General features: G+C 49.6%; 1 protein-coding gene across 1 annotated transcript in view; it reads right to left on the reverse strand.

The window, feature by feature from the left end:
- LOC123356413 (sodium channel protein type 4 subunit alpha-like) overlaps window positions 1-18516 on the reverse strand; it is a 140856-nt gene that overhangs the window by 2903 nt on the left and 119437 nt on the right. Inside the window, exons 19-24 of the mRNA XM_044999658.1 lie at window positions 18290-18412; window positions 16725-17003; window positions 15508-15561; window positions 12971-13108; window positions 11265-11369; window positions 18-288 (exon numbers count right to left, since the gene is read on the reverse strand). Coding sequence (XP_044855593.1) covers window positions 18-288; window positions 11265-11369; window positions 12971-13108; window positions 15508-15561; window positions 16725-17003; window positions 18290-18412 — 970 coding nt within the window. The remainder of the gene's footprint in view (window positions 1-17; window positions 289-11264; window positions 11370-12970; window positions 13109-15507; window positions 15562-16724; window positions 17004-18289; window positions 18413-18516) is intronic.

The raw sequence follows: 18516 nt of genomic DNA on the forward strand, positions 1-18516 counted from the left end.
TGGCGGCCAGCGCTTACCTCCGATGGAGAGGATGACCACCACAAAGTCGAAGATATTCCAGCCAATGGTGAAGTAGTAATAGCGCAAGGCGAACATTTTGAGCAAGCACTCGCCCGTGAAGATGACGATGAAAATCATGTTGATATTGTAGAGGATGTTGATTTTGGTTGGGCTTTGGTCATCTGTTTCAGCCATCATGGTCACCATGTTAAGACAAATCAGGACCATGATGATGATGTCAAAAGCTTGCTTTGTCACACAGTCAAACACCAGCCCCTGACATTTGTTCTTTAATACATGGAACGAGGGTGAAGATGAAGGCAGAAGGACAAGCCAGGAGGTGGAATGCACAGACAGGGCACAGCAGAGAATGAAGACAAAAACGGAAAGAGAAAGAGAGAAACAGTGTTTAGAAGAGGACAGAGACCCATCTGTCTTATCCCTTGTGCAGTGTGATCATGCAACAAGGATGTGGGCCCAGAGCCTCCCATGAGAGTTAGGCACCTAAATATCTTTGAGGATCTGGGCCGTGCTGCCTGGAATGCTGTGGGCCCCTCACCTGCTGCTGAGGTCAGTAGGTGTTGCAAGATGGAGCCTAGCTGGCACATGTCTCATATGTTACGATGTAATAATGACATGTCTCCTAAGCGCCAGGCTCAATGACTGGGCCTCTCCGCGATGGATCATTATTGAACCCTAATTAATGCCAGCTGCATATCATGGCAAAAATGGGAAAGGTCATTACTGAGTTTTGGGGAGGGAATGTCTTTTATTGGACCAAGTTGTGTGGTGAAAGAGAGAAGCTTTCGAGCTACAGAGCTGGGACACTCTCCGGACCTTTCCCAGGCTCTGTGTGGCTCTGAAAGCTTGTTACAAGCTGGTCCACTAAAAGACAATCCCCCCCCGCACCTTGTCCCTCTAATATCCTGGGACTGACATGGCTACAGCAGCACTGCAAACAGCATTTGAGTTGTACTTGTTCAAAAAAGTCAAAGTCACAATCGTCTAATTATTAACCACCCCCATTTTCTATTCTAGGACCGTTAACAGCTGCCAGGAATAGGGAAAAGCTGAGGATTTTCATAAGAGCTGGGTCAGACCTACAGTCCATCTAGCCCAGTATCCTGTCTTCAAGAGCAACCACTAAAGAGCTTCAGGGGGAGTGCACAGAACAGGCCAATTTTGGAGAGATCCACTCCTTGTCTTCCCCTCCTAGCTTCTGCCACTCAGAGGTTTAGGGAGACCCAGGGCATGGGGTTGCATCCCTGGCCATCTTGGCTAATAGCCATTGATGGACCTATCCTCCATGAACTAATTAATTCTTGTTTGAAACCAGTTATACTCTTGGCCTTCACAACATCGCCTGGCAATGAGTTCCACAGGTTAATTGTACAATGTGGTGAAAAAGTACTTCCTCTTGTTTGTATTAAACCTGCTACTTATTAATTTTATCGGGAGACCCCTGGTGTTTGTATTGTGGGAAAAGTAATTAACACTTCTTTCTTCCTTTTTGCTACACCAGTCATCATTTTATAGACCTCTGTCATATCCCCCCTTAATTGTCTCTTTTCTAAGCTGAATAGCCCAAATCTTTTTAATCTCTCCTCGTATGGTAGCTAGGCCAGACCCTTGATTACCTTTGTTGCCCTTCTCTGAACTTTTTCCAGTTCCATTATATCCTTTTTGAAATGGGGCGACCAGCACCGCACGCAGTATTCAAGGGCTGGATTTAGATAGTGGCATTGTGATATTTTTGTCTTGGTTTCTATTCCTTTCCTAACGGTTCCTAACATTCTGGTAGCTTTTTTAACTGCTGCTGCACACTGAGCAGATCTTTTCAGAGAACTCTGCAGTGACTCCAAGATCTCTTTCTTGAGTGGTAACAGCTAATTTAGACCAGTGGTTCTCAATGAGGGGCCCGGGGCCCTCGGGGGGCCACAAGCAGGTTTCAGGGGGTCCACCAAGCAGGGCTGGCATTAGACTTGCTGGGGTCTAGGGCAGAAAGCTGAAGCCCCACCTCCTGGGGCTGAAGCCAAAGCCTGAGCAATTAAGCTCTGCAGGGCCCTCTATGGCACGGGGCCCCAGGCAATTGCCCTGCTTGCTACCCCCTGTCGGAGAAAATGGGGTTGTTATACAGTTTTGGTCACAAAGCACAATACATCATACTTAGTACATAAGTGGTGGTTTTAACATACACACAGCTATCATTAACTTGAAAAAGTAGGTGTCCTGTCAGGATAGTTCCTTGTCCTCTACCCTTCCAGCAAACGTTATCATGAACAGTGACAACTTCCCCTGGCTTCAGTTTATAGATACACTGAGCTGTGGTGGTTCTAACGGCCAAAATGTCCATTGACTCCCTATTCTTATCCAAAATGTCAGGTGTTATTCTAGGGACACTGACTATAAATCAGTTAGGTATATCAGGTGGTCTAATTTCCCAGATGTCTCGGTAAATAATTCAGTCCCACATTCATCCTCCGCATGGACCCGTCAGGATTCGGTATATGGGAGCCCACACACCCCTAACCGGTCCAAATGCTTGGAAGGAGCACTGTAAATGTTCACACTTCCACCCAGAAAGTGTCCAAGTATGTCTCCCTGACCACAGATCAGATGGTTCCTGATGTGTCTGTAAGGGCAGTGGGCCAAGTCTGGTCTAGATCCCACTGCAATGCCTTCCCAGCCTCAGTGATATTCAATACCATCTCTGTCAGTAACTTCTTGGTCATAGAACTAAGGGTGGAAATGACATGTAACTCACCAACTCCAGCCTGTACTTGGGTTAGTTGAGCTCCAGAAATAAGGCTAGTTGCCTTTTCTAGTTGGCCCAATTTCTCATCATGTTCTTGGCTTTTAAGAATACTCCAAATGGCTGCTGCACTATTGGCCCCAGCCCACAGGGATCTGGTTAATTCCCCCTTCTTCCAGAGGAAATAACCCAAGCTCTCTGTGTTGTGCTAATCTAATGGCAGCCCCTTGTGAGCAATTTTGGTATGTAAAAGTGATCTGGAAACTGGATAAGGGCAATGTCATTTAAAATCCAATTTGGGAGGGCAATACATGCCGAAGGATTTATCCAAAACACAGGGCGCAGCCTGTAGAATAAACCCCAAAATCCAATCAATACCACATTCCCAAGCAGGGGTCCCACAGATTTCTTCCTGCCAGTGTATAATTCTTTGTTTCTTCACCAGGGTCAGTTCTTAATGTCCTTTTTGGTCAGGAATTCCTGGACTTTGGCAATGTCAGTGGAGTGAGTGTTTCTTCTTCTTTCCCAAAACAGTTGTGGTTCAGCATTCTACAGGGGAGAGGTTGCCAGCACATCACCCTGTAATGGTTTTGCTTTTTCTAGAAAAGTTTAAAGGCACAGTAGATCTGTCAGTGGACAAGGGAGAGGTTAACGAGCACTTCACCTTGTCCTTTTTCCCTGCTGTCCAGAAAGCACAGTAGAACTAGAAGAAGGAATACGCTGATCATCAGTAGAAGTGTCCTCCCGAGGTGGAGGGGTCTTTTTTCAGTGACATGCATGGGTCCAGGCAGGTAGTCCTTGACACTTAACAGCAGTGTTGGTGGTTAACAGGACTTGGAAAGGGCCTTTCCAGCGTGGAGCCAAAGCAGTCTTTCGTTGATGGATCTTTATGTAGACCCAGTCTCCTGGTTCCAACGAGTGGCAAGGTTGCACAGGATCCTTCGGTAGTGCTTCCTTCACCTGTGTATAAAAAGACTTAACACATTTCATTAGTGCCTGACAATACTTAAGCATTATGTCATCTATCAAATGAATGTCCATCTGAGCTAGGGTTAGTGGGGGTGCAGCTGGTAGTCGCACTGGGCGTCCTGTCAAAATTTCATGAGGGCTGAGTCCAGTCTTTCGATTGGGAATGGCTCTCATACCCATCAGTGCCAAAGGAAGGGCATCTGGCCACTTTAAGTTTGTCTCAGCACAAATCTTGGCCAGTTTATTTTTTAAAATCCCGTTCTGGCGTTCCACTGTCCCAGCAGACTGTGGGTGGTGAGGGCAGTGAAGGTTGTGCTGGATCTGCAAAGCTGCACATAACTCCTTTACAATCTGTCCAGTAAAATGTGTTCCACAATCACTGTTGATACTCACAGGGATGCCAAAACGTGGTACAAAATCTTTAAGCAGAAGTTTCACAACAGTCCTGGCATCTGCTTTCCTGCAGGGAAAAGCTTCAACCCAATTGGTAAATACATCAACTAAAACTAATACATATTCATAACCACAACATTTAGACATTTGAATACAATCAATCTGAATATTTACAAAAGGTCCCCAAGGAGGAGGGTGGGCTGCCCACTTAGCTTTAACAGCTTTACCAATGTTGTGCTGTTGACAAATCACACAGTGTTGACAGTAGGAATGTGCTACAGAAGGGAAACTGGGTACACACCAATCTCAGTTAACTGCAGCAACCATCCCCCCTTTTCCTGGTTGTCAGCCAAGTCTTAGCTGTGAGCGGTGTCCTTGACTGGGGCCAGCGCCTTATCCTTAGACTGAGCATGTTAGCTATTCTTTTTTCTTCAGTTAATTCATTTTGTTCTTTTTTCTTCCCTTCTTGGCTTCTTTTAACCTACAAAGGAAACTTCCACTCTTCACTCATACACCTTTTTCCATACCATGAACACATAAATATTGCTGTTATACAGTACTTTAGTCTTATTATTCAATGTATGCCACATATACCCTTTTACTAAAATAACTTTATTACAGAGCTTCGGAGCAACAAGCCAGGACAAGCACACCCACTTTGAGGAGTTCACTCAATATAACCTCTAGTCCAATAACTTCCCACCATCCCCAGCCCTCTGGCTAGAAATCTGAGGTAGCCAGAAGGATCCCATGTACGATATGGGGACTGGGTTAACTTTTCATGTCCTTGCTTCCAAAGACTGTTAATATGCAAATTTTAACAACAATTTTCAATTAACAATCTGGCCAATGAAGTTTCTTTTTCCTATTTAAGGAAATGTATTAGACTTTAGTATATCACATTTTCCTGATGTATCCAAACACTTTGTATTCTAAGTGGAACAAAACAAGTATCTGCATTCCAATCCAACCCTTCCGCTTGATTTCAAACCAGACCATCCCATGAAAATATTAAACACAACAATTCTGGCCACGAGACAAACACCACAAGACAGGCCATAGAACACAAAACATAATTCCTATTGTGCCAGTAAATGCATGGTACATTAAATGCTGTTCAGCTGGCATCAGTTTTCTTTGATTATCTGAAAGACAAAAAAACAGATGTCTACTCCTTCTGGGCAGTCAATCATTGCTTAAAATATACAAATACCCTTGTTGATTTCAGGCAAAACAGAGGAATTACCCCATATTTTCTTGTATTTGTTTCATAGGCAGCCCAGGTTTCAGTGGCTTCTACCTTATCAGTTAGATAATTTGCATTAATACAGTTGCTTTCTGGCTTGCTTCTGGATCCAAAGCTATTCACAACTTAAAGATTCTTACCTTAAAAGGGACATAATTAACTTTACCAGAATTTTGATGGCTTTTTTTCTTCTAACTCCTGCTTTCAAACACTGAAAGAAAAGCACTTCTTATAGTGCCCCTTAGAGCCTAATAGGATTTCAGTTACGTAGCACTGTGTACATTCTTTAGCTAATTCAACGAAATTGTTTATAGCCAAATGATTGCAATATAAGAATTTCTTTGCCTGAATCTATTTACAAACATTTCAAAGACACCAAGAACCTTCCTCTTTAGCATTTTTACAAAGCTCAACTGCTGTTCCCTGCAGCAACTACAGAGTTAACGCTTCACTTTCCCTTAAATCACTTGCTTAAATCACTTATCAATTCAAATCACCATTCCAAATATTCTCCTGGGTATTTGAAATCCCCATGCTTATACTTACTTACTTCTTCCTTCCACTACATCCTCAAAATTTTCCAACCTGTTTTCCAATTTCTCTGTCTGTTGCCTGCCCGCTTGGGCCTGATCCTGCTTTTCTGGCTGAACCGTCCTTTCCATGGGCACTGGTTTGTTCCACTACCAGTTTAGCTAGGAGGGTGAGCTTCTCAACTAGCCCCCACCCTTCCTGGTCTCTTCTCTTAAACATTCTTACTCACAAGGCTATTCGAATCCTACCTCATGAGGCTTGCCACCTGGGCAAAACGCATGGCCCATTGGCGTTTAACTATTCAATTTCCTCTTGTGGCAAACACACTGCTGTTACGGCGTATGCTGAGCACAAATGGTTAAATTTTAACAAGTCCCTGAAGGACCGATACTTGCTTAGCCAGGGCTTCCTTTTCTAACTGGAAGTCCTGTCTCAAGGCCTGCAACTTGCCCTGGGCGCAGGTTTGAGTTACTGCCTGGTTCATGATCTATGCTCTTAATTGCTCAATTCCAGTTATCAAGTACACATCTTTTCCCTTTTCTCCAACTACTCTATTGCCCAGTCCTGCTACGACTGGGGGTAGATCCACCTGCCACCCTTCCCGGTCAACCAGGGTGGAGAGAGGAATGCTAAACCCCTCTCCAGTTCTCAGACTTACTGCGGCTGAGAGTGGGCACACCTTTAATCATGTAATCCTCAACATATAACACCAACAGTACCAAACAAAGCAAACATAAAATAACAAGGGTAAAATAAATAGATGGTGTAAATTCTGCAGGGCTTCCCCATTCTCAATTGCTCACCAAACTGTGACAAATTTCTGTTACTAATCTCTCTCATGTCAGGTGATCAGGCTGACACTGCAGGACATTGGGGGAAGATAAAGAAAATACACCATATAACCGAATTTTAAAGCTTAATTAAAAATAATAAAACAACAATGGAGAGTGTTGGGAACGCTCCCACATCACTCAGGAAAAACATGAATGCCCCAAGCCCTAAGCCACTTTAATACTCACACATGTCCAGACTGGCCACGTCTGTGTATAATGTTCAGAGAAGGGGAATAGGTGGACGGGAGATTATCCTGTATACAGCTTGTCCAGAATTTCCAACATGCTTCCGCTCTTGGGAGGGCTGTTCTTTTACACCGTGTAAACTCCTGCGGTGTCTCTTTCAGAGATTCCAGTCCAGGTCAGCTGCCTGTGGCTTCTCCAGTGTCACCAAGCCACACCAGCTCCAGGGTCACAAAGGCACTGTTGGATCTCACTGGACAGTTAAGCTTTGCAAATGTAATCTCAGTTCTGTAACTTGTATTGCCTTTGGTTTGCCTCTGTCTATATTTTTCCCACAGCCAGCTAGGGCTGAAAGCAGTTTTTCTTTGCACTTAGCATAGTCTGCGTTGATTCTTGACCTTGAACGCAGAGCAACTTTCTCTTTATCTCTAAGCCAAGCTGAATTTCAAATTAACCCGTTCCTAGACAAATTGCTCACACTGTGTCAAAGGCTTTTTGGTGATTAAAAGATCCTCTAAGGCTACGTCTACACTACCCGCCGTATCGGCGGGTAGCGATCGATTTTTCAGGGATCGATATATCGCGTCTCATCTAGACGCGATATATCGATCCCCGAACGCGCTTATATCGATTCCGGAACTCCACCGCCGCGAACGGCGGTGGCGGCGTCGATATGGAGAGCCCCGGAGATCGATCCCGCGCCGTGAGGACGGGTAAGTTATCGATATAAGATACTTCGACTTCAGCTACGTTATTCACGTAGCTGAAGTTGCGTATCTTATATCGATTTTTCCCCTTAGTGTAGACCAGCCCTGAGATGTATGATCTTATCTAGATTGAAGGTACCTTCTAGTGGGCATTGTTTAGATGGATTTTCACGCGTGTAAAGATTCCAATTCTCTAAATACCTGCAGGGTTTAGGACCATAATGTACGTACATGTAATATGCTGGGGTACCCTTAGGGGGTAAGGTGGAATGTTTAGACTGTCCCTCCCCCATTTTCCACTTACACACACCGGGAGGGTGCCCTGTCCGCGCTAGCAGCTCATAAACTAAGGATCTCTCCCTACAGGGTACTCAAACGGGAGAGACTAACGAGGATGACCACGACTCTCCTACACCTCCCTTCAGCAAAGAGCGTCGGCTAGTCTCTGGGAGACGGCGCCGCTTACTCTGATTGCGTCCAGTGAGATGATCAGACTGTCAGTAGCCCACACAGAAAGGAAAGGGGAGGGAAGATGGGTTCACATGCTCCTAGACCCAGGTAGCTTCCTTGCCGGACGATGCCAGGCCGAGTCAGCCCACCGTGGGTCGGATCTCCTAAAGATCCCCTAGTTACCGGGCTTGCGTTAGAGTAGTCCTGGTCACGAGCTTTCGCTTCACAGGGTACTCTGGGCATCTTCTGGTAACAGTCACTCACACTGGTATACACACACACACACCAAGGCCATTATTTCCTATTACCATGATACATCTTTACCTGGTCCGGACCCAATACCATGAGGAGGTATGACAACCCCTCTTGAGGCGGTAAAAACCCCTCAGCACCGGTGCATACCTAATGCATTTACCTATGCATTACCTTATGCATTTACCTTATTGGCCAACTCAGCAGTTCCCAGTACTGCTACAAACTAACCTTGTTGGGGCCTTTCCCCAATACCACTTGCATCTGATCTTGCTGCACAGTCAGTAAGTACAGATGGCGTGAGCCCAACAGAGACAGACGTCCTCACGGACAGTCCTCCTCCGATACCCCAATAGAGAGTTCAAAAGGTCTCATACCTCTCATGTGGCGCCATGGGGTTCGAAGGGGAACGATCCGTAGTAGCCGTCTGTGGGTCCGTGGGCGTTGCCATCCCAGACGAGCCCCCAAATTGTTGGAGAAAATCTCAGTTCTCGCTTTTTCTTTTGGGTACAGCAAAATCAAATACTTTATTATTTCTCTAGTAATTACAATGGAGGGAGAGAGTGCCATAGGACACAGGGTCGCCCCAGTCCCGGACAGGTCTCTCAACTAGTAAACAATTACAGCAAGCTTTATACCTTTATTACAGACAATAACTAGCAATAATACAGACAAAGAAAAAGCAACAACTGCATTTTGTTTATACATAAGCCATCCTGCTATCTTATTTTTCTCACTCCTAGAAGACACCAGTCTGCATATTTGGTTATCAGTTGCAAGGTCGTAATAACTTTTTACACAGTTTCTTTCCCTCTCGCCTCACACCAGCCTCGCTTCTGCAAGTCTCACGTCATTAGGGTTACAGTGTGGCCTGACTCTTGCTAACTGACTGACATGCATTAAGATCCCCTTCAAATCCTTGTTAATTCTTTCCCTATTTCCACACCCCTAAGGCCGACCCTGGCTTTTATATGCAGAAAAAACAGTTGTTGTGGCCCAGGTGGGCTGTGGAGTTCTTACAGCACGTTGGGGGCGCCTCAAAAAGAAAAAGCTTGAGAACCCCTGATTTACACCCCATCATTAGAAGCACTTGACTATCCTCGGCACCTTTGAAAACCTGAACCCGAATGCTTGGCAGAGCCAAATGTGCAGCAATTGCTGGGGAGGTAAAAGACCAGAGGTGAAATGCTGCTCCCAGGGAAATCAATGGGAGTTTTGCCTTTGGCTTCAATGTGGCCAGGATTTCACCCCAGGCCCATGTCTGAGCAAACCCTGAGCGTCATGGAGTTTGCCACAAAACTCATTGGCCATTATGAACATCGAGCTGTAACACTGACACATTTCTGGGAGTGTGACATGAGGCTCAGCAGAAAGGAAAATAGATGCACTACGAGAAACAGCAGTTCGAAGATGGAGCAGTGACAGAATTGTGTTTGCTACAGAACAGCTGCGCGCCATTTAGAAGTTTTAAGGAAAGGAAAACTTAAAGAAATCCAAATGAGCAAGTGATTTATAAAGCTGAAGTAGAAACAGCTAACAGGAAAAGGGGATTTGGGAGGTGGTGTCACAGGAATAACAATCTCTCACACTGCCCTTTTCATCAAGAGATCTCAGCGAGCTTTCCAAAGCACATCAGTATTATTATCCCTATTTTACCACTGGGGAAACTGAGGCACAAGCAGGTGAAGTGACTTGTCCAAGATCACCCAGCAGGTCAGGGTCAGAAATGGAATGAGAACTGGGTCTCCTGAGCCCTGGTGTCTGCTCTAGCCACTAGGCCACGCTGCCTCTTCCCCTCACAGAGCTGATGGGCTCAGCCAGATTCAAAATTCAAAGGTGGTGGCATTTTTAAAACCGCTGCCCCTCTCACCATTCCAACCACCAAGGGGCTGTGCTCGTGGTCCCATCACGGGCCTTCTGTCCTAGCTGCATTTGAAATGGTTGGGAACAGCTAACGCGCTCAGCACGCGCTCTCAGCACGTCCTGGCTCGGCCTCCAGAACAGCATGGGCTAAACTGGCTTTATCTGCTTTGCGGGTTTTGAGCCTTCTGGGGGGAAGCTGCCTGCTCCCCAACAAGTGCTCCCCTTGGCTGCCCAGAGAGGTCACCACATGCCTTCCCCTGTCTCCTGGGCTGGGGGAGCTGCCTCTCCCCCACTAGCCATTGCCCTCCATTATCACTGTCCTGCCTCCCCTCCATACCTTTCTTCCTCCCTTTTGCCTAGGAACCGCGGGCAGGGGGATGGAATCACCTGGGCTGGATGGTAATCAGGACACGGGGCGAACACTCGGTGCTTGTGAAAAGGGCGATGGGACAAGAGGTGGGCAGGATGTTGGGGCATGTCTCAGCCAAGAGACAGCAGCAGGAGGACTCTAGTACCATGGGGGGCCATGGAGGAATCCCCCACCTAGTTTCCTGGGAGGTTTCCTCTCCACAGGGCTGATTCTGGGAGATGCTAAGTGCCTCCCCCCCCCACACACAATGCACTGAGCACACTCAGCTCCCAGCGAGGAAGTCAGTCCTCTGCGCTTCTCAGGGTCAGGCACTCGGCAAGTGCTCAAGCAAGTACTCAGGGGTACCTGGGCAAGTACTCAGGGTCAGGTCCTGGCCCCTTGGGGGTGAGCCCTCAGTTAGAGGCAGTTCTTCTGAAGTTGGAGCAGGAGTCCATAACAAAAAGAAACCAGTCTATGGTGCATTAAATCCTCCACTAGTACTGTATGGCTGAAGGGCTTGGTTTCTCAGGGCTGCCTCTCTGAAACTCCATCCTGGCTGCTTGTTGCCAGATGTAAAAGCATAGGAGCTCTTTGTGGAGTGGAAACAGTGATCCGAGGTGCATCACAAAACCTGATTCCCCCACTGGACACCTGGCCCTGGCTCATGCTTGTCGGCACCCTTTGTGTTTCTAAACACCCCTCCCACTAGCCCTCAAATGCTTTTAACATGCCATACGTGGGGCCTGGGGATTGGCTTCTGGGGCTTCTTTGATCCAAGCTTTTTCATGGCGTTGTAGTATTTCTTCTGCTCCTCCGTCATGAAGATGTCCTTCCCTCCAAAGTATAAAAGGAATCGCCATTATTAGACTTGGATACATTTTGGTTTTTAACAAGCATCTGCACCAGCTTCCAGTAACACTGGGAGGAATTTGCTGCTCCTGGCAAGTCTTGGGGCTTGGCTACACTACAAAATTAAGTCGACTTAAGTTGAAGTACAGCCACCGCAGTAATTAAAGCAGCGGTTTATGTCCACACTATGCTCCTTCTGTCAGCGATGCATGTCCTCCCCAGAAGTGCTTCTACTGACTGAAGGGAGGCATTGCGGGGCACTGACAGCTGGAGTCTCCCTGCCTCAGCTGTCAGCCAGGCACATGACTCACAGTTGCCCCCACCCTGGTGCTGACAGCCAACAGGCGATGTAAGTAACGCAGTGTCTACACGGACACTGCATTGCCCTGACCACATTAATCTAAGCACTACACCTCTCACAGGGGTGGAGTTATTAGGCTGGGGTAATGGGTGACTTATATCTCTGGAAGTACGGTTGTAGTGTAGACACTGACACAGTGAGGTCCATGTTAGCTGCCTTATGCCAACCTAACTCTGTAGTGTAGACCAGGCCTTGCTCTGCTGGGGGAAGCTTCTCCTCGGGCTCAGACTCCCTGTCCTCTGGCTTTTAGAGTCTTTTCTGCCCTGCTTTTCTTTACTCCACCCAGGAATGGAGCCTGATTTAACTGCAGCCATGCTTTAGCCAGAGCTACCCACAGTGGCTCATGTCTCTTTCCTTGGAGGATCCCACCAGCTTAACAAACACTGCTGGCTCCTGAATCCCAGCTGCCCTGGTGCTTCCCAGCCCGTCTGGAGTTCCCCGTAATCCTCTAGGTCTTTTCCTAATGGAAGCAGCTCAGTGTCATCACCCGACCCCTACCTCCCCACCCCACATTTCCCCAAGGGGGGCAGGGGTTGCCCATGGGTCCCACCCCTGGAATCTGGGGTTCACTCTGAGACCAACTGGAGTGCAGGCGATCCCTGGGTGCTATGGCACTGTCCTCCTAGGGGCTCTGTGCTTCCACAACACCCCTGAGTGCCCAGTCCCAGGCCCCTGGCCCCCAGCGACCCCAGAAGAGCACGGAGGGCCAGGCCTGGCAATGCTGATGCTTCTGGGGTCCAAATCGCATAGAAAAGACCCTCCCTCCCTGCACCTTCTTTGGTTTTTCTGACTACTTTCCAGGCCCCCTTTACACACCGTAAATGAGAAACCCCCAGGCACAAAGCCCAGGATGTGACTTCTCAGGTTCCCACAGGGAGCTCATTTAGCATCCCCAGTGATGGGGAAGAGTGGGCGCTGGCACGACAGGGAACTGCCCAGGGGATTCTCCGCTCATGCACAGCAGCGCCTCTGCTCCTAGGCTGGGTCTGCTCCTGCGTCTGACCTCTCACTGTGACCCACGCCCCCGGTCTGCGCCCTCGCCCAGGAGCTGCAATTCACCGCCCGCACAGAGCGCTCCTTCCTGGCCTGCTCCTGAAGCTCTGTGCTAGGAATGACTGCGGGGCAGTGCTCTGGGTTGTGCAGGAGGCCAGACTAACTGATCCCAATGGCCCCGTCCGGATCTCCAGGGTTACGGGAATGCCAGGAGCCCAGGCGGGCCAGGAGAAACTTATCTTTTTCTTTTGCTGGTTGAAGTTGTCGATAATGACGCCAATGAAGAGGTTGAGGGTGAAGAAGGCGCCGAAGATGATGAAGATGACGAAGTAGATGTACATGTAGAGGTTGGTCTCATACAGCGGCTGTTCTTCGATCTGAGTGAGGAGAAGGGGACGCGTGAGTGGCAGGGCACAGCCCACTCCCTCCCCCCAGGCATGGGGTCACCGCTGCACTGCAGGGGACTGGGAATGCTGACAACCCAGCCTCCCCCCCGCCGACATTGGGGCCCTGGCACAAAGAACAAAGAACGCACCCTGCTCTCCTCTTCCCCCAAGGCCCTGCCCCCTGGCCAAGCTGGAAGCTGCAGCCGGCCTGTGGTAAGAGCTGCCCAGGAGCCTGGGCCGCTCTGGGGAGCTCCGGTCCCTCCACCTGCCCTGGAGACGCTCTGAAAAGCTCTGTGCCGCAGAACGTCAGTCTGCCCCCGGCTGCAGATGTCATGAATCATAGAATCATAGAATCTCAGGGTTGGAAGGGACCTCAGGAGGTCGTCTAGTCCAACCCCCTACTCAAAGCAGGACCAAACCCAACTAAATCATCCCAGCCAGGGCTTTGTCAAGCCTGACCTTAAAAACCTCTAAGGAAGGAGATTCCACCACCTCCCTAGGGAACCCATTCCAGTGCTTCACCACCCTACTAGTGAAAAAGTTTTTCCTAATGTCCAACCTAAACCTCCCCCTCTGCAACTTGAGACCATTACTCCTTGTTCTGTCATCTTCTACCACTGAGAACAGTCTAGATCCATCCTCTTTGGAACCCCCTTTCAGGTAGTTGAAAGCAGCTATCAAATCCCCCCTCATTCTTCTCTTCTGCAGACTAAACAATCTCAGTTCCCTCAGCCTCTCCTCATAAGTCATGTGCTCCAGCCCCCTAATCATTTTTGTTGCCCTCCGCTGGACTCTCTCCAATTTGTCCACATCCTTCTTGTAGTGTGGGGCCCAAAACTGGACAAGGTCAAGAGCAGGGAAGGTCAAGAGCAGCTCCCGGGACGGGGGGACTGGAGGGCTTGGCTATGGGAAAGAAGTGGGGGCATAGGGTGGGGGGACAAAGCTTCTGTCATAAACATATGGCTAAGGGTAGCATAAAATCCCTCCGTTACCTGTAAAGGGTTAAGAAGCTCAAATAACCTGGTTGGCACCTGACCAGAAGGACCAATGAGGGGAGAAGATACTTTCAAATTGGTGGGGGAAGGATTTGTTTTGTCTCTCTGTGTGTTCTCTCCGTGTCAACGAGGAACCAGGGCAGGGAAAATACATCTCCTAAAGCCACACCTGAACTAAGCATCTAAGGCTATGTCTACACTACCTGCCGATCCGGATCGGCGGGTAGCGATCAATCTATCGGGGACTGATTTATCACATGTAGTGTAGACCCGATAAATCGATCCCCGATCGCTCTCCCGTCGACTGCTGAACTCCAGCTCAGTGAGAGGTGGAAGCCGATGGGGGAGTCGACGGGGGAGCCGCGGCAATTGACCCCGTGCCGTGAGGACGCAAGGTAAATTGAACTAAGATACGTCGACTCCAGTGTAGACCAGGCCTAAGATTACAAATTGTAAGTAATAGGAAGGAAATGCGTTAGATTATCTTTTGTTTTAGCTTGTGAATTTTCCCTAGGCTAAGAGGGAAGTTTATTCCTGTTTTTTTTGTAATTTTAAAGTTTTGCCTAGAGGGGAATCCTCTGTGTTTTGAATCTGATTACCCTGTAAAATTACCTTCCATCCTGATTTTACAGAAGTGCTTCTTTTACTTTTTCTTTATAATAAAGTTCTGCTTTTAAGAACCTGATTGGTTTTTAGTGTCCTAAAAACCCAAGGGCTGGTCTGTGCCCACTTTTTTAACCTATTTGGTTGGTATATTATTCTCAAGCCTCCCCAGGAAAGGGGGTGAAGGGGTTTGTGGGGCTATATTGGGGAAACAGAAACTCCAAGTGGTTCTTTTCCTAAATCTTTGTCTAACTCACTTGGTGGTGACAGTGATACTGTTCCAAGGACAAAGACGAATTTGTGCCTTGGGGAAGTTTTTAACCTAAGCTGGTAGAGATAAGCTTAGGGGGTCTTTCATGGGGGTCCCCACATCTGTACCCTAGAGTTCAGAGTGGGGAGGGAACCCTGACAGCTTCTGTCTCAGAAAAGATGGGGAGATCTGATAGTTTGGGGTCAGCTTGGAGCACTTTGGAGGGGGCTGGTTTCTGGGGGGGCACTGGCAAGACAAAGGGGGAGGGTGGCGCCTGCAGAATGTGTGATCAATGAAACATCAGGCTGTGTCCTGTTCCCACGGTTCACTGCTCAGCTATGGGACAGGGTGAGAGCTCCACCCCTCCCTTCCCAGCTCCTCTGCCCCTCACCAGCCTGCCAGTGCCAGGGGGCAGAGCACAAAGTGCCCCTCAAAGCCCTAAGCCAGCCCCAGGGCCATGCTGAAGCATGCAGGGCAGGGCTCCTTGTCCCAGCATGCCCTGTGAAACCGGGTGTGTCGCTTCTCGCTCTGTGTCACCTCACCTCGCGGGAGTCCACGGCCGCATACATGATGTCCATCCAGCCTTTGAAGGTGGCCTGCCGGGACAGCACAGAGCAGTGGAGTCAGGCCCCAGGGGAGCTCAGCACGTTGGCTGCTGAACATCTGGCCCCTGGGCTGTGGAATAACCAGGCTTAAATTCCTGCCCTAACTCAGGCAGAGCAAAGGGCTCCCGCATCCCTCAGAAGTGCGCTAGGGTCTATCACAGCCTCTACCGCTTGGACCCGAGATTCCAGCCGAGATGCGAGGAGCCTCCCCAATGAATGGGTCGCTGAAACCGAGACATGTCCAGGGGAAGTTCCCCCTTCGACAAATCGGCATTTGGACAAAAAAACCTCATGTCAAAAAATTCCCAAGCAGCCTGCTGTGGAACAACCAAACCCCCCACCCACACTCCATTCGGGGGGAGAAGCTACACTGATCCCTGGAGATGGCGCTTTACGTGTGTCTGGGGAGCCCGGAAAACTGCAGTGTCAGGCAATGAGGCAGGCTGGTGTCAACCACTGAGCTGGGCCAGGAGCTGCCTCAAGCTCCAGCTTTGCTAACCAGAAGTCTAGCTGACTCCTCGGCTTCCCAGTTAGCTTCCAGGCTGCATTTGTACAACACACAGCTAACTGATCACTGCCTAGGTGTTAACCTGTAGCACCTGATCCTGAGTCTCTGGCAATCAGGGGGTTGGACCATTCACTGCACCAGGAGCTGGAGCGGGCTTGGTGTTTGTGACTGAACAAAAGAGGGTGCATGTCTCGTTTCCTGCATTAGGTGGCATGACACCGCTGCAGGGGAAGCTGAGCACCAGACTGGTGATCAGCTAGGGCTGCACTGACCTGCACTGAGCAGCTAGGTGCCAATCTGACCTGGAGAGGGTGACCTTGGGCAAGTCCCTTCCCCTTTCTGTGCCTCAGTTTCCCCCACCCCCTTCTGTAAAATGGGGCTAATCATTGGGTCCTGTCTATTTTTCCTGTAAGCTCTTTGGGACAGGGACGGTCACTCACTCTGCACTAGCACAGCAGAGCCCTGGTCTTGGTCAAGACTCTAGATGCTCCTGTCAGGTACATCATGATAAAATAGAGCCCAGCAACCTGATGCCTAGGGACTGCAGGGGAGCCTCTCACTCGGCATCTGACAGCTGCTCTGGCTGGGGGCTGTGCTAGCCTGGGGTTACCCCAGGCCAAGAGCTGCCGCGCGGCGGAGTACTTACCACCTGCAGCAGGGACAGGTAGCCCAAGCCCACGTTGTCGAAGTTGACCTTGACGTTGACCCAGCGCACCTGGTGGGTGTGGAGCAGCGCCAGGCAGTCGCTTTTGTTGTTCACCTCGCTGATGTCAAAGGGCTCGTCCGTAGTGGTGTTGATGCACCGGTAGTATTTCCCCGCAAACAGGTTCACCCCCATGATGCTGAATATCAGCCAGAAGATCAAGCAGACCAGCAGGACATTCATAATGGAGGGGATGGCACCCAGCAGGGCGTTGACCACCACCTGCAACGGGAGGGGAGAGAGGGGCTGGGCTGGCCTGCGGGAAACAACTCGGGACCTGGCGAGTGGCAGTTCTGTGGCTGGATGCTAGCTCTGCTGTTCGGATGGAATTACAGGTACCCCACACCTGGGAGCAGATGCGTCTCCTCAAAGCCACCTGGACAGGTTATTGTGCTGCAGGTACAGTTACCTGGAGTTCCTGTGTGAGGCACCCCCACCCACGGCCAGATTTGAGTCTCCCCACTCCACATAGCCGAGGAGCACACGGGATGCGCCGCCCGGGAGAGATGGGACCTCGTCTAGCTAGAATGGGATTGTCAGGGACTGTCTACACTGCAGTCAGAGGTGTGATTGCAGCATGTGTAGACATACCCACGCTGGCTCTGATGTAGCTAGATCACTGAGTGCCAATACCAGGAAAGTCAAAGTAGCACGGGCGGTGGCACAGGTTAGTACCTTGGCCTCCTGGGCCTGCCGCTCCTCTTCCATTTCGAAGCTCTAGGCCGGCACTGTGGAGGAGAGAGGAGCGGGCAGCGGGCCAGGCACAGGCCAGATGTGGTGCAATCAAGGGCTGCACTTTGAGGGCATTAAAGTCCCTCATTGGAGCAACTGGGCTTCAAAGAGTGAAGCCCAGAGGAGAACATCTACCCAGCGGGCTGCGTTACCTCCAGGCACCACCAACGCCAGCGGGAGAGCGAGTCCGAGTCTACTGAATACAATTTGGGGGCCTGGCCTCTCTGTGCCCACCCCGTCCTTCCCTCAGCTCTGTGCAGGCAGCCACAAGCCAGGCAGGAAGTCCTGTCCCCTGCCCTCTGTAAGCACTTCGCACTCCCCATTGCTGGGTCTGTAAGGGAGCCAGTGTTGCCCACTCATTGCGAGTCTCAGGATAGTTGAGGATCTTGTTAAAGTCCCAGCTCCTGGAATCTGGTGATTTCATGAGCATTCTCGGCGTTCAGTAAAGAAGCAATGAGTCTGGCCCTTGTGATTGCAGAGAAAAGCTTCAACACGTGACCCCAAAAGACCAGCAAAGGAACTTGCCAAAGTTACTAGTTTTAGAATCTCATGATTTTAGGCCGATCTCCAATTTCCGAAGGCTGCGCTTTGGCAATGCGGGGCAGCCATTTCCTCTGCAAAGCCCTTTCTAGAAGCACCAGGGCACAGCTGGCTCTGTGTCCAACACATTGGTTCCCTCGGCCCTCACACCAAGAAGTACCTAGCGGTTCTGGGTCTACCAGGTGCCAACGACTCAGTCAGTCACACCTAGCCAGGAGACCTGGCGAAGGACCTACCCTCATGCCTTCGAATCTTGACAGAGCCCGCAGTGGTCGCAAAGCCCTCAGAGTCCTCAGCGATTTGATGGCGCCCAGTTCGGAATAGCCCAGCCAGTTTGCTGTCAAGCTGATAATGGAAACCTTGGGAGAAACCCAGAGCCGTTAGCAGCGGCGCTGATAGACCACAGGCAGCTCCAGAGGGGATGGCAACCTGCATAGGCGCTGACGTCCTCTGTTCCCAGGGG

This window comes from Mauremys mutica, chromosome 25 (genome assembly GCF_020497125.1).
Source record: "Mauremys mutica isolate MM-2020 ecotype Southern chromosome 25, ASM2049712v1, whole genome shotgun sequence".
Classification (NCBI taxonomy): Eukaryota; Metazoa; Chordata; order Testudines; family Geoemydidae; genus Mauremys; species Mauremys mutica.